The 26,699-nt window shown below is 38.7% G+C and overlaps 1 protein-coding gene, 1 long non-coding RNA gene and 1 pseudogene across 14 annotated transcripts in view; 1 reads left to right on the forward strand and 2 right to left on the reverse strand.

The window, feature by feature from the left end:
- The window catches only part of LOC130140390 (uncharacterized), a 16,717-nt gene extending 11,243 nt beyond the window's left edge, over positions 1-5,474 (reverse strand). Inside the window, exon 1 of the long non-coding RNA XR_008818402.1 lies at positions 5,348-5,474. This is a non-coding gene — a long non-coding RNA (uncharacterized LOC130140390). The remainder of the gene's footprint in view (positions 1-5,347) is intronic.
- Positions 1-11,856, reverse strand: part of LOC115665148 (disease resistance protein L6-like) — a 47,537-nt pseudogene extending 35,681 nt beyond the window's left edge.
- LOC115666754 (uncharacterized protein At4g18490-like) lies at positions 709-24,944 on the forward strand. 13 transcript variants are annotated; one of them, XM_056319611.1, is made up of 17 exons: positions 16,708-16,953; positions 18,424-18,484; positions 18,796-18,955; positions 19,264-19,446; positions 19,576-20,304; positions 20,720-20,860; positions 20,946-21,083; positions 22,054-22,245; positions 22,326-22,506; positions 22,633-22,700; positions 22,783-22,822; positions 22,999-23,066; positions 23,153-23,192; positions 23,281-23,457; positions 24,159-24,269; positions 24,376-24,448; positions 24,551-24,944. In XM_056319611.1, exons 1-16 carry the CDS (start codon positions 16,750-16,752, stop codon positions 24,430-24,432), a joined length of 2,550 nt encoding a protein of 849 aa, XP_056175586.1. In that variant the 5' UTR covers positions 16,708-16,749; the 3' UTR covers positions 24,433-24,448; positions 24,551-24,944. The 13 variants fall into 13 exon arrangements, 11 of the variants coding, with proteins under 11 accessions (XP_056175593.1, XP_056175594.1, XP_056175592.1 ...); XM_056319612.1 differs by having other exon boundaries at positions 24,646-24,944; XM_056319616.1 differs by lacking the exons at positions 24,376-24,448; positions 24,551-24,944 and having other exon boundaries at positions 16,704-16,953; positions 19,576-19,951; positions 20,060-20,304; positions 24,159-24,369.
- The last annotated feature ends 1,755 nt before the right edge of the window (positions 24,945-26,699 follow it).

Genomic DNA, 26,699 nt, shown 5'->3' on the forward strand with positions numbered 1-26,699 from the left:
TCTAGTCCAGTTTCATCCGAAAACTCTAGCAACTTCTTGTTAATAGGAAGAAGATAAGTTCGTCGCGCATACATGCTTTTGACCTACAAGTGACAGATGACTTATTCAAATTCATAAAGCTCGCATTCGATTTGACACTTAATTTTTTATCTTGCAGAATTTATGCTTCAGACTTACAGGAGATATTGCACATTTGACATGAGTGACTAACTTGCATGCTCCACAATAGTAAACCCGTGAGTCTAGATTCCTTCTTCTCTTGTAGATGTTGCAGTAGTCCTCGCCCGAATCATCTTCCACGACTTACTCATAGAGGTATATATTGGAAAAATGCTTGTCTACTGTTAGTACCCGAGTCTACATATCCCGAATCCATCAAGGTCATTGATCATATGGTTCCCAATAGTGGGTTCAGGTAATCGATGGACAAGATTTTTCTTCGGGTGCAAAGATCCGGGTCCATCGGGATGTTTTCCCTAGGCACTCCTGCAGAAATGCTTCCCCTAGGGGGAGGGGGGGACTCGGAATTTTCTCTGTCCCCTGAGGAAAGCTCCCGGCGAACGCTATGACGAGTCGGCTCCGGCGAACCTCCGTCGAGTTTCCGTCGCTTTCCGGTCCCGCCTCTTTTAAATCCGCTCTCTATATAAATAGAGTCGCCATTCAAAAACCTCAGAAAAACCAGATTCAACTCCAGTCGATCTCTCTCTCTCTCTCCGACGCTCACGAGCTCGCCGGCGGTCACAATCGCAAGCGAGGTACTGTAGATCCTTCCGTTGTCTCCGTCTAGCGATTCATCCTGTGTCGACATGCGAATCGATCCTTGAGCTTTTTGTAATCCGTCGATTTTCTTCTGTTATGGCTTTCGTCGCGTCTTCGTTAGTTCGTACACTCTGAAATTCCGGCGTTCGCCGATTGTTTCGAAGTGTTAAACAGAGGTGCTTTCGCGAGCGCACTTAGCTTTCCGATGGTGAATTCTATGAGATGCGGACTCTTTCGCTGCTCAGTGCAGTTTCACACAAAGATATTGCTGTTTCGCAGCATTTCTTTTCGTAGAAATTGCGCCATTATTCTGGGTTAACCCTGTGCTTTGCCCCCTGTATTAACTTTTCAATACTGCAATTCTTCATCATTTGCAATAGCTATAGTGGATCCACCTGCGGTCTAGTTGAACTCCTTCAGACATTTCATATTAGAAGTATGCGAGACTCGCGTACCACTTGAATCAAGGCAGAGAAATCTCGAGATGGTCGTTACTGTTTTGTGGTGATTAGCCGTCCATCTCAATCACTGCTGTCAGTTGGATTGCATTTGTGGAATGATGAAAAATGAATCTTCAGAAATATATGACAGTGGCATGTATATATGTGTGTTTTTGGTCGCACTGCTTTTTAATTTAAGGCTTGCAGCTCTCCACCTAACCACTTTGTATAAGTAAGCGCTGCTCCTGTATGAACTGTTTATATGTCGAGTTGTGGGTTTTTCACTTTAATGGACTGGCTAAGGTCCCTCCTAGGCTAGTTTATATATGCTTCTGCAAAAGATAAGTGCAAAAATGTTTTTGATGCTATGTTTTCACAAAGAGATTTCGCTTTTATGAAGAGAGGAGGTTGCTGTGTAGTATAGCCAACCCAACGGGTTTGCAAATGTATTTCCCCTTTTCTTTTGTAAATTGTGAGGGCAATTTAGATTCTCTTTTATGTTATGTTGTCCTAACTCTTTCCCTTGCAGATGGCAGAATCACCAAAGGAAACTGCGGTGGTGAATCGGAAAGAGGATAAATCATTACTAGGTACTCTGTAAGCTTGACAAATCTAAAAATACAGTTAATTCACTTCAGATGTGGAATGGTACCACAAGGATGCACATTTCTCTATTTTAAAACCTAATTAATATGTTTAGGTTATCATTGTTAATTTAGTATGGCCTGACTTTTGACGCTTTTGGATATCGTGGTCAATAATTAGTAACCATACTTTGCACGTACTTGGAAGTCAAATTTAAGCTTTCTTAATGTTGAAATAGGTTTTCATCGTTGTCATTGATTAGGATGATTTCTTGTACACATTTCTCGCCATGTCATATGAAAGTCAGATACGTTGGTCATAGCTCAACGATAAATCCGATTTCAACAGATTCTGAATTCGGAAAGGAGTTCCTTACCTTCTGGAAGTCGTTGTCTATGGCAGAAGACGAAGAAATTCAACTGTGGTAAACTGTAAGTGAAACTTAAAGTATAGGCAATTAGATAATAAACCGGTATGGATGTGGAAGCTAACTTTGATATTTTACTTCATACTTGTGTTGGTTACGTATATTCACCCCTGTACAATTACCTCTTTGTGGAGAATAATGCCCGTGGTGAATAAGCGAGCCATGCTTTACATATCATTCAACCACTACAAAAATCATTGATGGTGAAGATGCATGATAGCTTGTTACAATCTTACTTGTTATGAGAGTGGGATATATCTCTGCTTTCTGTGGATTGATTGTTAAAAAACCATTTTCAGGGATGTCGATTTTAATCTGGATGCTGACTTTTACAAGTTATCATCATTCAAAGTGGACATGCCATATCTCGATTTCTCCTGCCCATCTAAGAATTCTCCAAACAACAAGGACAGAAATGAAGCAGAGTCACCTGATGAAGGAAATTCCAAGAAAAGATTTTCTTATTCCTTTGACTTTAATGAGCAAGACAGTTTCACAATGTATATGTTTGGGCTTATTCTTTCATGACTTGTGATTGCAATCTAGGAACTTAGCAGTCATTTGTGCTATCCAGGTTGGATGGCTTTAATCTTGATTCACCCATGATTGAGGGAGAACAAGTTGGGAAGAAGGTTATAGGAAACAAATCGTCAGAGATGAATGAGCACCAGGGCTCAAAAACTCGCCTTCCCGAGGCAATTCCTGACTGTGCGGATGATGCTATGAAGGATAATGTTCGACCAACACAGTGTGTGGGTACATCAGAGATTCAGATAGAAAATTCTGTAACTTCAACTTCTATGCCTAACCCAAGAATGGATGATTGGGTGCCAAAGTCCGCAGCCTATAGAAACTCAATCCCAGAACAATCTTCTTTGGAAAGGACAAAAAACACTTGTGCCCAAGAATGTGATCAATAAAGTTACTCATCAGATAAAACAGTACCAAGAGAAGTACACATTTGGCCTCAAGCTTATACAAATTTAAGTATATTCCAGAGAAAAAAGTTGTCTGTCATCAAATGCTCAAATTCCACTTTGGATGAAGAGCAGAGTAACAGGTAACAATTGGTAGGGGAAGCCACATATTCTTGTGGCAACGTATGCTCAGAAGGTTTAACTATGTCACTGTTCCAGGAACAGAAGGCGAGCCAAATCAAAGCAATAAACCTTTTCTTGATACATGGAATGCTACTAAGGATGATAAAGAAGAGGCCAAGCCTGACAGTTATCGTAATCTGGGTAAAGTACTGCATGACGGTGAAATGGCTGTTTTTAGATTGACCCTACTTTATCCCATACCTTTAAGCGATTTGTGGAATGAGAGGGCAGTAACTTATATTAGGATAATATTGGCAAGTTTATGCCATTTAATTAGAGCAATGAGTCATTAATGTCTCCTTTTAAGAAACATGGACTTGATAGTTGATTTTATGAAGAAAGAACATGCATCTGTAGCTCAATGTTCCAGGGAGGGGAATGCAAGTTCTTCTGATTATTAGTTTGATGCACTCACACATTTTGTTTTGGCTATCATGTTGACGCACTTGATGATAATTTTCACAGTTCGGTAGAAAATTTGGTATATCAACAGCATAACTATGTAAATGTCCCGAGCAGAGAGCCTGCAGCTTATAAATTGTCCTCTTTCTTTACCTATAGGGAGCCTGGACAAGCCTACTCAAAGTTATTCAAGAGATCAGAGGAAATTAAGAGTCAGTCTTCTCGAGAACCATCAACTGGGAGAAAGCTTACTGAAATTAGCAGCAAAAGACTTGCTTCTGTACATTATATGAAAAAGGGTGAAGATTTTCCTTTTTATTCTAGTTTCTTGGATTGGACATTCCATGCTTTATAGCATCACATGGATTATGCAATCTTCAACAGGTTGGGAGACAATGCCAAAGATTCTGAAGTTGGGGGAAAGTCGTTGGTTGGTCTAAATTCACTTGCAAGGGAGCACCCAAAAAGTCAATCTCCTTTGACTGGAAGCCATATCAGTGTGAAAACCACTTCTCAATCTGGGGTAAGGCATCTGTACCCAATCAAGTTGTAACTTTAGAGTAGAATGAAATGTTGTTCAAATTCTATTGATTTCATCTTCCCATGTACTTCATTTAACAATTGCTGACAGTGAGTTAGTACTGTGTAAGTTGTCTTTTCCCCGCTGCCACTCCCTCCCTTCATAGGGAATAAAAGGAAGAAATTTACCTCCTTCCCATAAAAAGTTGCCCTGGTTATCACTCTTCTGCTATCCAATGGACATTCGTCTAGGGTAAAATGAGATATTTTTTGTTCGACTGTATATCATAGTTTCCATTGAGACATTGGACACTCACCAATTTGCCGTATATTACTATTTTGATCAACCCATGTAGATATATGTAAGAATATCTTTTGATGCTCTGTGATCATTTGGTTGCTTGGTGAAATTAGAGCCTTTTTCAGCTGAAATCATAAAGTTTTACTTGCAATTCTATTTCAAGTCTTAAGTCTTCCATTATTATTTGCCAGGAAAGCTCATATTAAATTCACCATAATATGCTATAAAGAGGATATTGACATCTTTATCTTTGTCTCTGGTAACATATGACTGGATTATCTAATAGAAGACTACAAGCCTGGAAGTCGGGTTCACCATCTGCTGTAGCATGATTTATTCATGTTCGAGTTGAACCTTCTGAGTCACATGAAATGGGAGAGTGATATTCCTTCGAATAATATTTACTTTTAAGACTGAAATAACTCTTGTTTACAGAAAAATGTATCGATATCATATCGTATCTGTTCTTTACATGGATATGATGCTGTTCATGTTATGTCATCCCTGTCTTAGAGACATTGCCAGCTCAAACAAGTTAATTTCATAATTTCGATTAGACCTTTTTGACACCACTATATTGCATATGCTTAACCTTCTTGCACTAAATTTTTGCAGTTTTCCATGCAAGACGGGCAATTTGAATGAGTTGTGAAGACTAGTCGAAAAGATATGCCACAATCCTAAAGTAACAAATTCAAGCAATGAATCTTACACGGATTCAAGGATCAGAAATGTTGATGTGAAGAACAGTATGTCTCTTAAATGTGCCACAAGGGCAATTCATCTATCTAGCTTGAAAATGATGAGGTCTCACCTGCATCCTAACTTGATCTGCTGGTATTTGAAACCATTCTTAGAAACTTTTAGACTCTTCAGCGCAGTGACCCCACTAAACTGATATGCTAGTCCGTCGCTGCGTGCTAAATGTCAGCATATGAGTCTTCTTTAAAAGCTAGATAGATGAATGTCAGCATATGCTAGTCCGTCGGTGACCAAACATATGAGTCTTCTTTAAACACAAAGTCTTTAAAGCGTGTCCAAGTCCGATAAAAGAGTGATTCCTGAAAAATAAAATGATAACCAATCTTGCGTGAAAGTTTCAACCAGAAATACATATCAACTGCTTACTGTCTACCGTGTTTAATCATTTGGTCAACGTATATTATGTAAAAGTAAATAGATAGAAGCTGTTCTAAATTCTTCGAAAGCTACTGATGTATATATATTTAGATTGTGATATGAGAAAGGATCTATACATAAGAGGAAATAATATCATATAAAAAAATATCGTAAATCATGTGAGATTCGTGTAACAATGAAGGACAATTGTGTATACTGACTATGCACATCACGCGAGTTCGATTTTCGTTATCACCAAATGCAAACAATTTCACATTGAAACCATCCTCTCTGTCTTTGACTCGTATCCTACCTGGTCCACAAGATCTCAAAGATTTTTTACGGGTTTGACACTTTATATGCCTCAGATATAAGCTTCTGAGAGAGGGAAACAATATGTTAATATCGGAAAATGATGGGGGGCTAGATATAATTCAAGTAGATAAAGCCTTCCCTCCTTTTTTCCCCAATTCTGTGTAAGCGTAGTGATGGAAGCAGGTTAATGAAGTTTCAACTGTGTGAATTTGCATAGGCATAAATTCAACTGGTTTTGTTCCTATTCCAGCTAACTTAAAATTATAGTAGAAGTTGAAACCAAGACTCGCTGCGCATCAAAAGTTAAATGAGTAGCAGAAATTGAATCTACACTCTACCACAAAGAAAAATGCTTCACGACTAAAAAAAGTAAATATCCGAAAGATCAACTGCTTTGAATCATGTTTGAAGTGGCCTTTTATCAAACTGTCAAAAACAGGGGAGGATGCAGAAATACATCATCCACCGATTAGATTCTCAATTTTTTTCTTTTAAGAATGAAAAATCTTAAAAAGCATTTTAAGATGCTTTTGGAACACACGTCCTACTTGGCCGACCCCAACCACATGCAAATTCAAGTAACACTTAAATCCATCAAAGGACATAAGTCACTTGATTAGTGGATAGGTGGACCACGTAAGTTGTGTTCTCGAAACACCTCCGTTGGCAAATTTTTTTTTAAAAAAAAAAGTTGTGCAAAGAGTATCTGATTCTATTAATGTTCTATCTTCACCGTAGAAATCGCAAGTCACCAAACTCGTTTGCAGAATGAATAGTTTTAAGCAAGAAATGGAAAACAAAGTGGAGTATATTACGTAAAAAATTCGCTAAACTAAACAATTCGTTTTATATAAAATGAAAAGAGCATTTTAATAAGAGACTCCAAGATATTTTATATATTTCTTCTAAAAATTGTAGTTTGTCCTATTCCTTCCGATAAAAATTGACATTGTCGCGTAGACTTGCTCCACATATAGAACTTTCTCATATACAATAAAAAGAAAAGAAAATGAGAAAACGTGAGCTGAAAATAAAACAAATTTATATAAAGTGGATTTTAAAATAAGTGAGAACAAATATTAATCGATGTTTGTTTGATTGTTTTTTTTTTTTATTTCTCACCATCATTTCAAAATCTACCTTAAAGTTGAATTCGTGTTTGTGGATAGTTGCGTCAAGAAAAAAATCAAAAAGAAAAAGAGAGAATGATTTAGACTCACCTTATACCGCTTGAAGGACTGGACGGAGCCTTCGAATCCTTTCTTAAGCCCTCGTAATTTCCCGCAATCGATGATCCATACGATGCAATCATTTGGCAGTTTGGTGGTTGACACATCAATCAACCTTTCCAACGATCCGCATTCACAAACAGATAAGTAGTCCAAAAACTCCAACTCGTCGACACCCTCGACAACCCGTAGCCCACTGCAGGACATGATTATTAAAGTCTTCAGGTTCTTTAAGTTTGACAAACCACCGAGACTTTGCACATTTGGACAACCCCAAAGGTCAAACGATTCCCATGATTCCGACGGACCTACAACTTGAATGTCGAGTATCTTAGGGCATCTCCACAGTACGAGATCTCGCAACTTATTTAAGACTCTCGATGGGAAAATTAGTTTCCCTTCACAACTAATTGACTCATTAGCAGACTCATAAACTATCCTTTCCAAGGACTCGCAATTTCGAATAGTCAATGCCTCCAGTGATTCGAACACCCAAGAAAATTGGATCTCAACTAGCTTTCCACAATAATGCACCTTGACATCTTTCAGCTTCCGCATTCTTGATAGCCTCAATTTCTCGAGGGATACCAAGTTTTGCACAAGCAACTCCTTTAGCTGTGGAAGTTGAAGCCCATCAAGTTGTATTTCTTGCATTGGAGACCCATAGAGGTTTAAACATGACAAATTTCTCAGGTTCGGAGAGAGTGACCCAATTACATTGAAATGATCAAGGCTTAGCTTTTGCAGAGATAAGGGAAGTTGCGGAAAGGTTTGCAGGTCCAAACCAAACAAAGCAAGTTCTTTTAGCAGAGAAAGGGAAGCCATCTCAGGAGGATCTAGGACTTTGTGAAGTCTGATGCTCAATTTGGTCAGTTTGGATAACCTCCCAATCCACCATAACTCACCCGTACGCAATTTATCTCCTACTCCTTTTTTTGGTGGAAATCTATCATCTAGATAACCTCCACCGTCACTTAGATCCAATTCAACCAAATTAGTCAAGTTCGATAGATCCGGGATTACCAGCAACGATGTAGATGACACTCTTAGATGGGTCAAACTTGTTGGGAGCGTCGGCAACTCTTGAATCTTATCACATTCCACCAACTCAATTCTTTGAAGTCGAGGAAGCATGCTAATGGTCTTGGGAACTTCACTAATACCAGTACGTGATAGATTGAGGATTCTTAGAAAGGGCAGACTTCCAATTCCAAAAGGAAGTTGACCTTTTAAAAGGCCATTATTGACTTGAAGCACTTCCAGATTCTGGAGCATTCCAATAGCACCGGGTAACTCCCATGAATTTGCTGAATCTAAGTCACGAGGAGCGTTACCTTGAAAGTGCAACTCACGTAATGATTTCAACTTCCATATGGAATCTGGGAGTTTCTCCATTCCACGCAATTTACGAAGAAATACTGCAGATTTATTAGGTCCCCTATTTCCTCAGGCAAATGTTTAAGAGAATTGCAGTCATCAATCTTCAGGTCAATCAAACACTTCAACTTTCCAATAGAGTTGTCGATTTTCCTCAAATTAGGACACCGGCAGAAAGCAAGCCTCTCTAAATTCGGGCATCCAGAGAAGTCGGGTGTTCTAATTATGTTGTCACACCGATTAAGAGAAAGAACTTTCAATTTTGTTGACATCTGTCAAAATGAATGCAATATTCAATGGATGAACAATCAAATATTACTTTCTAAGAAAATAAAATAGAAATAAGCATATTACGCACCTTGATTAAGTTTCGTAATCTTGAATCATCTAAGAAGCCAACATCAAAGAATTCAAGAACGACTACATTCTTTAGATACATGTTGGTCCATTTATATATTTGCAGAGGATAACCGAAAGAAATCCATCTTAATTTGGTAAGATGATTCACTGCGTCGCCAACAAGGGTTAATCCAGATAAACTAAGGAATCTCAAATGTTCAAACCTTCCAATCTCTTTACTTTGAACAATGATATCATCATGGGGACGTTGTCTAGATATATTAAGAGATAGTGCTTGAACGTTCTTGTTCATCTGCAAATGAGAATGGGAAATTGAGTGATATCAGTGTTCTATCTCGTAGAGCAAAAGGATTATAAAAAGGAAAAGAAAAAACAAGAAGATGGAGCATCCTAAGTCAATGCAGTGGAAATTTTTGTCAGAAACAAGTTAGTTCTCTCTAGAAGTGCTTTACCTCCTTTCGTCTTATTGCATCAAGGCCCTCCTCCCAAATCCATAGCCTACTCCGCTCCTCAAGATTTATTGGATTTTCTTGGCGAACAATTTCCCTTCCAAGATCTCTGAGTTGATCGTGCATCCAAAACTTATTATTCTCCACAATCTTTACCAGAGACATGCCAATGAGGATAGCAACTCCAGTATCCGGGAAAAACTCACAATCTTTCCACATGTAGATTGCATTCGTCTTATCTTCACCGATGAAAAAGCATGCAATATCGAGGAAAATTTGTTGTTGCTCGAAATTTAAGGCATCATAGCTGATCTTCAACTTTCCAAAAACATCCTCGTGAGGTGCTTTTCTTAACTTTTCCAATGTCTCTTTCCATAATTCTTGCGGTTTGTGGTAGAGGAACGAACCAATTACCTCAAGAGCCAACGGAAGTCTCCCAGTAGCATATACGATTTCCCTTGAAAGATCATTGTAATCATCTAAAGGTGAGTCTCTGTTAAACGCATGCTTGCTGAAAAGCTCAAGTCCATGATCAGTACTCATCACCTCCATTTCATAATCTAAAATTTGATACTTTGGTGCATTGATTTGCAAAACATCTTTATTTCTAGTTGTAATCAATATTCTGGATCCAGAATAAAAAGCACTCTTTCCAACTAATTTCTCCACTTGTTCGTTGTTATCAATGTCATCAAGTACAATGAGGACTTTCTTATTGCAAAGTACTTCTCCAGTCCTCTTCATTCCATAATCATTTTCGTAAATGCTCCTTGTTCCTGCAGGATGGCCAATTTCGGATAATAACCTTTTTTGCAAGTCAACTAAGCCATCGACTCTTAATGACTTCGCACGAACATCTTCAAGGAAACAACAACACTTTCCAAAATGAGAAGAGAGTTGGTTGAAGACGACCTTAGCGAGAGTTGTTTTACCGATACCCCCCATGCCATAAATCTTAATGAGTCGCACACCATTGGAATTGACATCTAATAATTTGCTTACAGCTACTACTTGATCATCGATTCCAACTAAATGTTCAGTCACTGATCTATGTTTTGTCTTCAACTTTTTCACAACCTCCTCAACTACCAATTTGATCAGTTCCCCGTGGCTGCCACAATAGAAAATAATCTTAGTTGGGGAAAAATGCGAAATCACGATTACCTAGCAAGAAATGATGTTATTCAAGCACCGGATAAATTACGCAATGATTTGATAAGTAATGAGAACTTAACAATCTAGAAGTGATCTTCTAAAAGTCCATATTGGACATTAGCATCACTCCAAAACATACTTTTTATGCACTTGGCACTTTGTGCGCCATGTCATGACCCGAAATTTGACTTGATTCCAAGCACGAGATTAGCAATCTTGGGATTTTCGAGCAATATAGATGTATAAAAAGTTATGCATTTGAAATTGACAATTCATTATTTATGTTCGAGTGATGAATGTAGAAGCCGTGTCTTCAAGAGGAGAAATGTTTAATGTATTGGAAGATTAAATGATTAGATAGGAAGTGCATGGCATTTCATTATCCCATTCTTTTTCCTCCCACTGCCCACAATGAAATATTATTGTAGCTACCTAGCTATTAATATCCTTGTTAAGCAGTTTCACGTTTTTTTTTTTTCAGACGCAGTAAAGGTTCAGAGTTTAGTATTACTATGATAAAACTCCCACCTCAATCTTACCAGAATTTTCACATCTATGAAATAAGTGTTTAAGGAAAATTGGGAAAACAAGCATCTTGAAAGCAGCTAGCTTACCCTTTGTACTTCTTCACTTCCCACCCCTTTATTGCATCAACCTCCATGAGAGCCTCTCTCCAAGCATTGACTTCCTCATTGCTCAACTTCTTCTCGCGCTCCAAATTGAGTATGGCATCGCGATACAACGGGGTTTTTAGCTTAACATCGTCAGGTTCCACGTCGAAGAAAATAGGTAGGATCACTTTATTACCTTCCGATTTGAAGGTATTTGCCACGATCTGCGCGAGCTCGCGGAGGCACCATTGGCTCGAAGCATAGTTTCGAGAGAAGACGGGTATGTAAATCTTGGAGTTGTCGATCGCTTGCAAAAGCGATCCATCAATCCTTTCACCGACACGAAGCTCTTCGTCGTCTCGGAAGACGCAAATTCCAGCGTCGGTCAAGCTATGAAAGAGAACGTCGGTGAATCCAACCCGAGTATCGGGTCCTCTGAAGCTCAGGAACACTTGATACTCGCTTCCCGACGACGTTCCTGCATCTGAGCTCGCCATAGCAGTAGTTTGCTCAGCTTAAGCAGATCTCTCTCTTTCTTTCTCTCCCCCTCTCTCCGGCCCGATGTTCTTAACAAAGAAAGATGCCGCGTCAACACGTCTTGAGGATAAAGTGGAGTAGTTAAAGGAAAACCAATGAAATCCTGTGGGTCTATGAGAAAATGGTTGAAAAAGAAAGTCGTAATTTTTTACGACGAAGACCATGAGATCGAATGCTATTGGTGGATGATTAAAAAGAAAAACCAAAGTCGTTGCTAAATACTTGTGAAAACGCGTGCGTGCAGTAGCAGGCCCCATGTGCAAAGGTTCGGAAAGAACGTGATTTTGGCACGACATGCACGGAAGTCAAGTAATCCAACTGTCATTATTCGTAGATCTACCTCTTTCCAAGTTACATTATAACTTTTCTATTTTCATTCCTCTTTCGCACAAATATTTTATTTATTCTCTCTGGTCCTCCCTTTCTTGATACTGGGGCTAATAAAAGCGACTTACCTGTCGAAAAGAACAAGGAAGTCTCCGTTTTATGTACAAAATCAGTTCTTGTTTTGTTTCTTTTGAAGGAGGGGATGCTCCTGGGAATCTTCCCTGAAAGCTTCGTAGTGTGACATAGCTAATGTCAACACCTATCGAAGACAAGTCTCAGAACAGACTAATTTTAGACCAATTGAAATCACAAGAAAGATGTAGAGTCCGATCATCTTTTGCGAAGCCTTCTTTTGTAGATGCCGCTGTCATTGTCGTCATCAATGTTGAAACCGTTGTTTTTGCCGCTGCACCCAATTACATTCTCTTTTCACAGTTCTAACATTTTCAACACGAAGCAATAGACGGCGGCTAAGATATAAACAGTCTCAGGATATCATAATAAAGAATAAAAAAATTTTATTTGAAAAGTTTGCAAAGTCTGATGCTAATCTTGCCGGACCAATTCATGATATTAGCGAGGAATTTCGCTTATGGGATGATATTTATCTATTCCTTGAAATATCTCTGATCCGATATTTTTAAGGGTTAATACAACGAAAAATTTCAAATTGGTACATCTATGATAAATTTATTAAACTATTTTTTTACACAAAAACTCAGCGATACACGTGTGATAATTTTATCTCGAACTAATTTTTTGATCATAAAAACTCTAATCTGCGTAACATGTGACAATTTTATCCCGAACTAATTTTTTTATCATCAAAACCATCTGCACCTTTGCTGACAAATATACTCTCCATTAGTTTCCGTTAAATTTTACTGTCAAATTGTTAAGTTTGATAACACGTGGTTGTTGACGGGTATACCAGTTTGGGGTTTTACCCCTCTACTTGTTTTCGTGATATTAATTCAATTTAACGGACACTAACGGAGGGTAAATTTGTCACAAATGTACCAGTTTGGGATTTTTAGTGGTCAAAAAATTAGTTCGGGATAAAACTGTCATAGGTGTACTAGTTTGAAATTTTTTGTGGTCAAAAAATTAATTCGGGATAAAATTGTCACAAGTGTACCAGTGCGGGATTTTTTATGATAAAAAAATAATTCTAGATAAATTTGTCATATGTATGCAAATTTAAAATTTTTAATAATCAAAAAATTAATTCGAAATAAAATTATTATAATTATATTAATTTATAATTTTTCGTGATATTAATTTATTTTTAAAAGAAAAGAGGCCGCGTCACAAGGAAATATGGGTGGTGGAGAGAGTGGCTGAAACAGAAAGTCGTAATTTTTGACGACGAAGACCATAAGCTCAAATGCTATTGGCCGATGAGAGAGAGGCCACGTCGCGAGGGAAATTATTGTACGGTGAATAGGAAAAGCAATCAATACAGCACGCTTTTCACCGACAAAAGAAAAACCCCACTACATTTCCTGGATGATGAGGAAAATGGCTCGCCCCATATGTAATTGATGACGTGGAAATTCAGTATGATTGCATGTTCTCAGAAAAATCTGAGCTTTTTTTGTATTTCTTTGTTTTCTGTTTCTCCTTCTTTGGGTCCTCGCAACTTCGATTGATGAAGGTGCTCGAGTTCTTGTTTCGTTTCTTTTGAAGGAGGGGGGATGCTTCTGGGAAATCTTCCCTGAACCTGCGTGTCCTTCCAAGAAAGCTCCGAAGTGGGACATAGCTAATGTCGACACCTATCGAAGACAAAGTCCTCAAAACAAATGTTCTCATTCTCGGAACAGATTGATTTTTAGACCAATTGAAATCACAAGAAAGATGTAGTGCCCGATCATCTTTTGCAAAAGCCTTCATTCGTAGACACTGCCGTCATTTGTCGTCATCGATGTCGAAACCGTCGTTCTCGCCACCGCACCCAATTCCATTCTCTCTCCCCAGTTTTAACATTTCCAACATGAAGCAATAGATGGTGGCGAAGATATTAGCAGTCTTAGGATACCGTGATGAAGAATTTTGACGCAAATTTTATTTGCTGCAAAGAATGGAAAATATTTATTTGAAAAGTGCTATATAAGTGCTGCAAAGTCTGATGCAAACCTAGCGTGGGGTTATTACATGCCAATTCATGAAATTAGAGAGAAATTTCGCTAATTTGACACTTACCTATCCCGTGAAAATCTCTCTTAATAAGCATATCGAGAGTAACCTCAAGACTCTTTAAGACATCTAGCTGTTTAAAAAAATTGGAATTGTGCCGAATCTTTGTCCAGATCGGTTTCCCCAGTTCATACTCCTTCAAATTCACCTTCATTGCTTCTACTTCTTCCTTTACACGTTCAACTTTTTCGTGCAGTTTTATAAGGGCATGGCTTTGTCCCCCGTCTAGTCCAGTTTCATCCGAAAACTCTCGCAACTTCTTGTTAATAGGAAGAAGATAAGTTCGTCGCGCATACATGCTTTTGACCTACAAGTGACAGATGACTTATTCAAATTCATAAAGCTCGCATTCGATATAGTGGAGTAGTTAAATTCATGAGCTTAAGCAGATCTCTCTCTCTTTCTCTCTCTCCCCCTCTCTCCGGCCCAATGTTCTTAACAAAGAAAGATGCCGCGTCAACACGTCTTGAGGATATAGTGGAGTAGTTAAAGGAAAACCAATGAAATCCCGTGGGTCTACGAGAAAATGGTTGAAAAAGAAAGTCGTAATTTTTTACGACGAAGACCATGAGATCGAATGCTATTGGTGGATGATTAAAAAGAAAAACCAAAAGTCGTGGCTGAATACATGTGAAAACGCGTGCGTGCAGTAGCAGGCCCCATGTGCAAAGGTTCGGAAAGAACGTGATTTTGGCACGACATGCACGGGAAGTCAAGTAATCCAACTTTCATTATTCGTAGATCTACCTCATTCCAAGTTACATTATGACTTTTCTATTTTCGTTGCTCTTTTGCACAGATATTTTATTCATTCTCTCTGATCTTCCCTTTCTTGATACCGGGGCTGATAAAAGCGATTTACCTGTCGAAGAGAACAAGGAAGTCTCCGTCTTATGTACAAAATCAGTTCTTGCTTTGTTTCTTTTGAAGGAGGGGGGATGCTTCTGGGAATCTTACCTGAACCTGCGTGTCCTTCCAAGAAAGCTTCGAAGTGTGACATAGCTAATGTCGACACCTATTGAAGACAAAGTTCTCAAAACAAATGTTCTCCTACTCGGAACAGATTGATTTTAGATCAATTGAAATCACAAGAAAGATGTAGAGCCCGGTCATCTTTTGCAAAGCCTCCATTTGAAGATGCTGCCGTCATTTGTTGTCATCGGTGTTGAAATCCTCGTTTCGTCGCCGCACCCAATTCCATTCTCTTTTCGCAGTTCTAACGTTTCCAACACGAAGCAATAGACGGTGGCTAAGATATAAGTAGTCTCGGGATATCGTGATGAAGAATGAAAATATTTTAATTTGAAAAGTGCTGCAAAGTCTAATACTAATCTTGCCTGAGATTATTACATGCCAATTCATGAAATTAGTGAGGAATTTTGCCAATCTGATGATAGTTATCTACCCCGTGAAAATCTCTCTTAACAAGCATATTCGAAGTAACCTGAAGACTCTTTAAGACTCTGAGCTGCCTAAAGAAATGGAATTGCGCTAAATCTTTGTCCATAATAGTTTCCCCGGTTCACACTCCTCCTCCAAATTCACCTTCACTGTTTCTACATCTTCCTTTACACGTTCTATTTTTTCGCACAACTTTATAAAGGCAAGACCTTATGCCCTGTCTTGTCCAGTTGCATCTGAAAACTCTCGCAACTCCTTGTTGACAAGAAGAAGATAAGTTTGTCGCACGTATATGCTTTTGACCTACATGTGACAGATGGCTTATTCAAATTCATGAAGCTCGGATTCGATTTGACTAACATGTTAAATATTGCACATTTAACATGTTCACAGAAAAGGAAGTATAAATAGTAAAAATAAGTTAAAAAAAACAGAACTTAGATATTCAACATAAAATTCGGAGGCGCGTTCGACTTTTTGGAGCGAAGTGCATAGCAAAGCCTCAAAGAAACATAAATAATATTTTTTTATTAGATTGCGAAAGACGACCTTGGGCTTAAGTGTATTGTCGGTCTTGGATTTCCCTGCTCGTATCTAATAGAACTGCGGTGACAGGCTTGCTCAGTGGCGGGTAGCAACATTTTTTAATAGCGATTGAGTTGGAACGAATGTCAAACACAACGCAACATTAAAATCCTCATTTATATAATAATATGATATTTATTTTCTTATTAATTTCTTTAATTCCTACTCAAGCTAGCTCTAAGTTATTTTGACCAAAAAAGGAAAAAAAGTTATTACTGACCAATAGTGCCTTCTTGGCGCGACGCTAGGCATATGAGATGGGCTCGGGTAACAATCGGTTAATAGTTTCTCGATTTCAATACACGTTTTGTCAGCGTAAGGGTAAATGCTTGTCTACTGTCTGTACCCAAGTCTACATGCCTCGAATCCATCAAGGCCGTTGATCACGTGGTTCCCAAGTGCGCGTCCACGTGATCGACGGTCAAGATTTTTCTTCGGGTGCAAAGATCCGGGTCCATTGGAATGTTTCCCTAGGCACTCCTGCGGAAATGCTTCCCCTGGAGGGGCAAACTCGGAATTTTCTCTGTCCCCTGAGGAAAGCTGCCGGCGAGCGCTATGACGAGTCGGCTCCGGCGAACCTCCGTCGAGTTTCCGTCGCTTTCCGGTCCCGCCTCTTTCAAATCCGCTCTATATATAAATAGAGTCGCCATTCAAAACCCTCAGAAGAACCAGATTCAACTCCAGTCGATCTCTCTCTCTCTCTCTCTCTCTCTCTCTCCGGCGCTCGCGAGCTCGCCGGCGGTGACAATCGCAAGCGAGGTACTGTAGATCCTTCCGTTGTCTCCGTCTAGCGATTCATCCTGTGTCGACATGCGAATCGATCCTCGAGCTTTTTGTAATCCGTCGATCTTCTTCTGTTATGGCTTTCGTCGCGTCTTCGTTAGCTCGTACACTCTGAGATTCCGGCGTTCGCTGATTGTTTCGAAGTGTTAAGCGGAGGTGCTTCGCGAGCGCGCGTAGTTTTCCGATGGTGAAATCGATGAGATGCGAACTTTTCCGATGAGGAGTTCCTTTAGGCTCACGCTGTCACGTTCGTTGCGTCTCCCATCCTCCGTCGCAGTAGGTCCATTTGATTTCAGAAGACATACCTCTCCGTGATCGATGTAGATCGGCTTTATCGAGTTCGTTCGAGCATCGTCTATGATTTTGAAAGTTAGGCACAGCGAAGAACTTCTTTCTTAATTACTGCGTTTATCTATTATCCTGGCGCATTTGGCTTCAGAAACTGGGTGGAACAAGCTTATAGATAGATTTGTGTTCAGAATAGCTGTAAGCCTGTTACTGGTATGAGTAGGAGATTTGTCGCTGCTCAGGGCAGTTTCACCCGAAGATAGGAGAAATGGTGCCCTGATAAGTAGCTGTTCTGATGTATCTCTTTTTCAATAGCATTCATTTTAATAGAACTTCGCCGTGCTGGAAATCGAATGATCTGAATGCGATAGGAGGACCTATGTATTTTAGGTTGTCATGAGACGGCTATTCATTCATTTGCTAAAACTCAATGCCACAGTTTCTTATGTTAAATTAGCATCCGTGTTCTTTCCTTGGAATAGATTGTACTGGATTAGCCCTGTGCTTTGCCCCTGTATGAACTGTTTAATGCTGCATTCGTTCATCCTTTGCAATAGCTATAGTGGATCCGCTTGCGGTCTAGCTGAACTCCTTCAGACATTTCATATTAGAAGTATGTGAGACTCATGTCCCACTTGAATCAAGGCAGAGAAATCTTGAAATGATCGTTACTGTTTTGTGGTGATTAGCCGTCCATCTCATCACTGCTGTCAAATTGGAGATCCTTTACCTTTGCATTTGTGCAAGGATGAAATATGAATCTTCAGAAATATATGGCAGTGGCATGTATATATGGGTGTTTTTGGTTGCACCGATTTTTTTATTTAAAGCTTGCAACTCTCCACCTAACCACTTTGTATAAGCAAGTGCTGCTCCCATATGAACTGTTGATATGTCAAGTTGTGGATTGTTCTCTTTAATGGACTGGCTAAGGTCCCTCCTAGGCTAGTTTATATATGCTTCTGCAAAAGATAAGTGCAAAAATGTTATAGATGCAATGTTTTCACAAAGAGATGTTGCTTTTATGAAGAGAGGAGGTTGCTGTGTAGTACAGCAAACTTAAGGGGTTTGCAATTAATTCTCCCTTTTCTTTTGTAAATTCTGAGGGCCATTTAGATTCTCTTTTTTCTTATGCTATCCTCACTCTTTCCCTTGCAGATGGCAGAATCACCAAAGGAAACTGCAGTGGTGAAGCGGAAAGAGGATAAATCATTACTAGGTACTTTGTAAGCTTAACAAATCTAAAAATACAGTTAATTCACTTCAGATGTGGAATTGTACTACAAGTATGCATATTTCTCTATTTCAAAACCTGATTAATTTTTTTAGGTTATTATTGTTAATTTAGTATGGCCTGACTTATGACGCTTTTGGATATCGTGGTCAATAATTAGTGCAGCATATTTTGCACGTACCTGAAAATCAAATTAAAGCTTTCTTACTGTTAAAATAGGTCTTCATCCTTGTCAATGAGTAGGATCCTTGCTTGTACACATTTCTGGCCATGTCATATGAAAGTCAGATATGTAGGTCATAGCTCAATGTCAAATCCGATTTCAACAGATGCTGAATTTGGAAAGGAGTTCCTTACCTCCTGGAAGTCATTGTCTGTGGCAGAAGATGATGCAGTGGAATTTAGCTTTGATACAGTTGGCAAAGGCAAGACAAAGAAATTCAACTTTGATAAACTGTAAGTGAAACTTAAAGTATAGGCAGTTAGATAATAAACCAGTATGGATGTGGACTCTAACGTTGATATTCTATCTTCATACTTGTGTTGGTTATGTATATTCACCCCTGTACAGTTACCTCTCTGTGGAGAACAATGCCCGTGGTGATTAAGTGAGCTATGCTTTACATATCATTCAACCATTTCAAAAAATCATCAAAACGATGGATGATGGTGAAGATGCATGAAAGCTCGTTACAATCTTGCTTGTTATGAGAGTGGGATATATCTCTGCTTTCTGCGGATTAACTGTTAAAAACCTTTTTCAGGGATGTCGATTTTAACCTGGATGCTGACTTTGACAAGTTATCATCATTCAAAATGGACATGCCAGATCTTGATTTCTCCTCCCCATCTAAGAAATCTCCAAACAACAAGGACAGAAATGAAGCAGAATCAACTGATGAAGGAAATTCCAAGAAAAGATTTTCTTTCTCCTTCGATTTTAATGAGTAAGACAGCTTCACAATGTATACATTTGGGCTTATTCTTTGATACATAAAGTTATATTTTCAAGTGAAGAGAAATTTCATGAATTGTGATTGCAATCTAGCAACTTAGCAGTCATTTGTGCTATCCAGGTTGGATGGCTTTAATCTTGATTCACCCATGACTGAGGGAGAACAAAGTGGGAAGAAGGTTATAGGAAGCAAAGGGAGATCATCAGAGATGAATGAGCACCAGGGCTTGAAAACTCGCCTTCCTGAGGCAATTCCTGACTGCGAGGATAATGCTATGATTGATACTGTTCAATCAACATGCTCTGTGGGTACATCAAAGATTCAAGGAGAAACTTCTGTAACTTCAACTTCTATGTCTAACCCAAGAATGGATGATTGGGTGCCAAAGCCCACAGCCTGTAGAAATTCAATTCCAGAACAAGAAAGGACAAACAGCACGTGTGCTCAAGAATCTGATCAACAAGATTATTCATCAGACGAAACAGCACCAAGAGAGGTACATATTCAGCACGGGGTTGACACAAATTTAAGTACCATCCCAGAGCTTCCAAGAAAAGATTTGTCTATTGTCAAAATTTTAAATTCCACTTTGGGTGAAGAGCAGAGTAACAGGGAAGAAATGGTAGGGGAAGCCACATATTCTCATGGCAACATGCAGTCAGAAGGTTCAAGCGTGTCACATGTTCCAGGAACAGAAGGCGAGGCAAATGGAAGCAATAAACCTTTTCTCAATACATTGAATGCTACTAAGGCTGATAACAAAGAGGCCAAGCCTGATACAAATCTTAATGATACAGCCTGTATTATCCCAAGTAAAGTACTGCATGACAGTGAAATGGCTGTTTTCAGGTTGTCCCATTTATCCCTTACCTTTAAGTGATTAGAGGATTGAGATGGAATCTATATTAGGATGATATTGGAAAGTTTCTGCAATGCCAAATTAGCGTAATGAGCCATTAGTGTCTCCTTTTAAGAAACATGGACTCTTGATGGTTGATTTTGTGAAAATTTAGAAAGCATATGCTTCCGTAGTTTAATATTTTAGGATGGGATGCAAGTTGTTGTGATTATCAGTTTGATGCACTCATTCATTGAGTTTTTGCTATCACGTTGATGCATTTTATGGTGATATCCAGAGTTCAGTAAAAAGATTGGTGGATCAAGAGCATAACTTTTTTGGACTTCTTAGCTCACTTTTAGTCTTATGTAAATGTCCCAAGCGGAGAGCCTGCAGTTATATATTGTCCTCTTTCTTTACCTGTAGAGAGCCTGGACAAACCCACTCAAAGTTTTTCAAGAGATCAGAGGAAATTAAGAGTCAGTCTTCTCGAGAACCATCAACTGGGAGAAAGCTTCTTCAATTTAGCAGCAAAAGACTTGCTTCTGTACATCTAAATGAAACTAGGTGAAGATTTTCTTTTTGATTCTAGTTTCTTTGATTGGACATTCATTGCTTTATACCGTCACATGGTTTATGCAATCTTCAACAGGTTGGGAGACAATGCCAAGGATTCTCAAGTTGGGGGAAAGTCGCTGGTTGGTCTGAATTCACTGGCAAGGGAGCAAACAAAATGTCAACCTCCTCTGACTGGAAGCCACATCAGTGTGAGACGCACTTCTCAACTGGGGTGAGGCATCTGTACCCAATCAAGTTGTAATTGTAGAGCTGTTTGGAATTTTGTTCAAATTCTAGTATTTTCTTTTTCCCATGTACGTCATTTAACAGTAGCTAACAGTGAGTGAGTAATGTGTAAGTTATCTCCTCCCCGCTGGCACTCTCCCACCCACACACAAACACAAAAGAAAAAGAAAAAGGGAAAATTTTACCTTTTTCCCATATAAAGGTGCCCTGTTTATTACTCTTCTGTTCTCCAATGGACTTTCAACTAGGGTAAAATGAGATTTTTTTTTTTTCTTGTTTTTTTTATTGCATATCATAGTTTGCGTTGAGACATTGGACACTCTCCTAATTGCTGTTTGTTACTAGTTTTATCAACACATATGCAGATATATGTGAAATTGCTGTATATAACTTGTTTGATCAACACATATGTTGATATATGCGAAAAATCTTTTGATGTTCTTGATTATTAGCTTGCTGTTGGTGAAATTAAAGCCTTTTCAGGTGAAACTATAAACCTTTACTTGCAATTGTCTCTCAAGTCTAAGTCTCCCTTTGTTATTGGCCAGGAAAGCTCATTAAATCCTTCAAACTATGCTTTAAAGAGGATATTGACATCTTTGTCTCTGGTAAAATATGACTAAATTATCTGCTAGAAGACTACAAGCCTGGTAGTAGGGTTTGCAATCTGCTGTAGCATGATATATTCATGTTCAGTTTGAACCTTTTGAGTCACATGAAATGGGAGAGTGATTTTCCTTTAAATGATATTTACTTTTAAGACTGAAATAACTCCTGATTACAGAAAAGATGTGTCAATGTCATGTTATCAGTTTTATGTATGATGCTGTTTATGTTATGTCATATCCCGGATTAGACATTTCCAGCTCTAACAAGTAGATTGCATATTTTGGATTAAACCTTTGACACAGCATTATTTTGCATATGCTTAATCTGCTTGCACTAAAATTTTGCAGTTCTCTATGCAAGACGGACGGTTTAAATGAGTTGTCAAAGCCAATTGTTAAGCCATGCGTGAATCCTGAAGTCACTTATTTAAGCAAGGAATCTTTTAAGGATTCAAGGGTCAGCAATGTTGATGTGAAGAATAGTAGCTCTCTTAATTCTGCCAAGAGGGCTTTTCATCTTTCTAGCTTGAGAATGATGAGGTCTAATTTGCATCCCAACTTGATGTCCTGGTATTTGAAACCATAGATATTTTTAGAGATCAAGATGTCAAAATGTGCAGGGCCACAAGAACCAAAGAAGATCAACTTGGTTCTAATCCTACAGAGGATATCAGTTCCATGAGAGACTCTGAGCATATAACGGCTATGCAAGGTGATGCAGCACATGCGTTAGCTCATCATAGCAAAAGCACCGAAAATCAGTCACTTCTCAATTCATCCTTAAAGCGGAAATCATATGAGGTTCCTTTCTGTTGTTTGCTCTTCACTTCCAAGTAATAACTTGCACCTCTCAATAGGGTTTTACAAATATACTTATGGGGATGCTATTTTATAATGCATTAGAAGCCTTGAGTGTCTGTATTGCAGGGATCAGATGCCAATTTAATGCCATTTAGTCCTTTAAAACGGCTCTCTCAGTCTCCAAGTGAGAAAAGGTGAAGAGTGTTAATAACTCCATTATCCTTCCTGCTGTGACTTTTGTTTGTGGAAGTAATGTTCTTACTCTTGACTTTTTAGAAGTTTCAAAGAATCCTCCAAAACTGTTGTCACCGAACAGGTAAATCGATAAAACCAGCCACTTCTCAATTCATAAGGGAAATCGTCTGAGGTTCCTTTCTATTGTTTGCTCTTCACTTTCAAGTAATACCTTACACCTCTCCAATATAGTGTCGCGAATATAATTGAGGGGATGCTATTTTGTAATGCATTAGAAGTCATGAGTGTATGTTGCAGGGATCAGTTGCCAATTCTATGTCATTTAGTCCACTGGAATGGCCCTCTGAGTCTCCAAGTGAAAAAAGGTGAAGAGCGCTAATAACTCCACTACCCTCGCTCCTGTGACTGGGTTTTGTTTGTGGAAGTAATGTTCTTACCCTTGACACTTCAGAAGTTTAAGAGAATCCTCCCAAGCTGTTGTCACTGAACAGGTAAATGGACAGAACCTTCTTAAGTTTTTCTATTTGAACAGAGAGTCGAAACTTGTTCCTTGCTGGTATCTTAGATTATACATGTCAGGTTTGCAATTGTGAGAACACCGAACAAAGCAAAACCAACAGTGTGTCTGGTGACCATTCTAAATTTCAGCTTAAGATTTCTCCTAAGACAAGGTCAACCGAAGTTGGAAGTCCATTGGTCATGGAAACTGATGAAAATGTTGAGAAGGCTGAAGCTTATACAAAGGAACTTGAAGATGTAAGTAAATTGTGGCTAAATTATTTTCGCTATGAGTTGTTTTTATGCACTTTTTGGCTTTGGCGATCAATTATTTGCATATTGTAGACTATAGTCAGAGACCATAAAGATTCTAATAGAGAGACAATGATAGTGATGACAAACACTAGGAAAAGAAAATATGAGGTTGTCAAGTTACAGGGAGTAGTTGTCCATGGACAACTTTCTGTGGCTTACTCGATGAGTCGTTGAGATGAGTTTTCTTTCGAATTATTTCTTTTATCTGTTTACTTATTATTTTCTTTGGTGGGGTGGGGGGTGGATGCGCTAGCCTGAGCTTCTTGAATATGTATGTTGCACTGCTGGATGTTTTGTTTTACTTCCGGTAATTTGGTTATGGGTTCATTGACATTATGCATCTTCACTTATTGCATTTGTACAACTAGAAATCAATTGATGAAGAGAGCCTGCCTAATATGGAAATTGTGATTTCTTCCACAGTCCAACCTAATAATCCTTGAGGATGAATCTATAGTACTTTATAGTTATTTTCTATAATTTAAGGTCTATCATAAGTAAATGAGTTTTCAGAAGGCCATTGGAACCTAAATTGAGGATATTGCAGAGAAGGGCATTGAACTGTTGCCTCTTGTCTGTTCCATACCATCTCTGTGATCCTTCTGCTGGTTATACATTGGCTGCCTAAGGGAATGTTCTTGCAGATCTGCAACATGCTAAAGAAGAAGCAGGAAGAAGCTAAAGAATTGCTTGTTCGAGCACTGGTGACCAACAACAATCTGTTAATGCTCAATCATCCCATCTACGAAGAACAGATATCCTTCTGGTTGTCAATGATTTCACAGGATGTTCTTTGGGTTGTCCATGATATGCGTCTTTTCTCCTTTGACATTTCTTTGTAATTCCTTAACCAGATTAAACATCCGTAGGGTGCAGGAGTTTGCATCACAGCTCATGTCCAAGGACATTCACACTTGAAGTTGCATCAGATGAGGTATCTACTTTGCCTCTCTCTCTCTCTCTCTCTCTCTCTCTCTCTCTCAAACACACACAACACACATGAGCGTGCAGGAGTCACACCCAAACCGAATCACAGGAGATCATGGAAGATGCATGCATGTGCCTCTACAAACATATGAATTGCCGACGTGCTCAGACACTCCTCTGAACACGGGTGCAATGATGAATCAGGAAAGTATACGCACGGTTGTTTCTCAGACTTCTGGATTACAGCTTGAGGAAGCATGCCGGCTTCCAGCATATATTCAGGGACAGTCTTATGTTTTTGTGTCCTGTTGGTTCGGGATGAAATCCCGAGGACATTTCCAGGTGCCTTGCTGAATCTAGACTACATTTTTTTTCTCCTTGTTTTCATGGGATGCCGTCAAGTTCAATGTTTCAAATATGGGACCAACTTCTCAAACTTAACATTCATAATTGTTCGATCTCGGGTTGTTATTTCCTTTCAATTGAGAGACCCGGTTTCCTCCTGGAGGTCATTATAAAAGACACCTCCGCATCTCGATTTAGTGTTTTCTTAACAGCGGGAAAGCCAGGGTAGTGCCAATGCGAAACTTTGGATTGTGCGACATTTGAACTGTCAAATGATGCCTAACCTATTCGATAATTACTCTGAAGGTGGCAAAAATTATCTTCTTTATCTTCATTTATCTTATTGACCACCTCTACGCAAAAACCGATAGAAAGTAAAAGGTCCAAAATTGCTGTCAAGAGTTCTCCAAGATATCGGGTTCAATTACACGTGCTCCCGGAAATGTACCGAAGAAGAGCATGAATGACATTGCTTTTCTTATGGTTGGCGTGCACGATTAGTAGTTCTGAAGGTTTAAGCTATCAAAGGGTGCGCTATGTTTTATATCTCAATACCTCCTGATGCGAACGCCGGTAGATAGAAGAATGGAAGTACGAAATGTGCTAACCTAAAACTTTTCCAAAATTATTTAAGGTGAAAAGGGTGAATAATCAAACTCGAGACCCCATGATCCAATATCAAAACTTACATGGATTTTGCAGCAGTTGGTTGCAATAGCTTCAGTTTGTCATGTTGTAAAATATATATTAGGGATAAATGCATTTGAAGTTTTAAAACTTGTCATGAAAGTACAATTGGATATTAAAAATTACAAAGAGTATAATCAAGTTCTAGAACTTATCAAATTGGTGTGGGTTAATACCACGAAAAACCCTAAGGGTACACTTGTGACACATTTATCTCAAACTATTTTTTTACCACACAAAACCCCAAAGCCAGTACATCGTGACAATTTTACTCAGACATACTTCAAAAACCCCAAGTCGCTCATGACAATTTTACCACGATCTTACCACAAAAACCTAAACTAGTATGACATGTGACAATTTTACAGGAACTAATTTTTTAATATTATTTTTTATTTTTTGAATTTTTATTTTTCTTTTCTTTTCTTTTCTTTTCTTTTTTTCTTCATCTTCACCCTACGGCGGTCCGGACCGGCGATCGCCGCAGGCGGATGCCGGCGAGGTTGGCCCGGGCGAGGCTCGGACTCGCCGGCTTTCGCCTCTAGCGGTCGCTGGTCCGGCGACCGAGCGAGGTTGAAGATGAAGAAAAAAAAAAAAGAAAAAAAAAAAAAAAAAATTAATAAAAATTCGAAAAATAAAAATAATATTAAAAATTTAATTCGGGTAAAATTGTCACATATGTACCAATTTGGGTTTTTGTGGTAAGTTCGGTAAAATTGTCATAGATTACCGGTTTGGGTTTTTGAGTAAAAATAGTTCGGGTAAAATTGTCATGCGTGTATCTGTTTGAGATTTTTTGTGGTCAAAAAATAGTTTGAGTACATCTGTCACATGAAGTATCTTGAGGTTAGGGTTTTTCGTGTATTAACCCAATTGGTGTAATCAAGTTTAACTCTATTCAACTTGAGTAACGGAAAATACTAACTTGACTTTTTTTAATATCTTCTCTCTTCTAGGTGGCGATATCGTGGCTAAAACACGAACATAAAAGTTAAAACGACGTCATTTTGGTCAAAATCTGATTATTAATACATATTTTATTTAAATCGAATTAAAAAATAAGCTAAATTTAAATAAAAATAAGGAAGACGGCAAAATGGTGAGGCCGCCCCACCATTGCTAGAAAGGGCTGGGGATGTTGTAGTGGCCGCGGCGTGGGCCCTGCAAGCCCTCTTCATTTTGCCTTCTTCCATCCTTTTTATAATTTACTTTGTTTTTCTAGTCTA

The sequence above is a fragment of the Syzygium oleosum genome, unplaced genomic scaffold, assembly GCF_021117445.2.
Source record: "Syzygium oleosum isolate NSW1041296 unplaced genomic scaffold, Sole_v2.1 Sole_v2.18, whole genome shotgun sequence".
NCBI classification, from domain to species: domain Eukaryota; kingdom Viridiplantae; phylum Streptophyta; class Magnoliopsida; order Myrtales; family Myrtaceae; genus Syzygium; species Syzygium oleosum.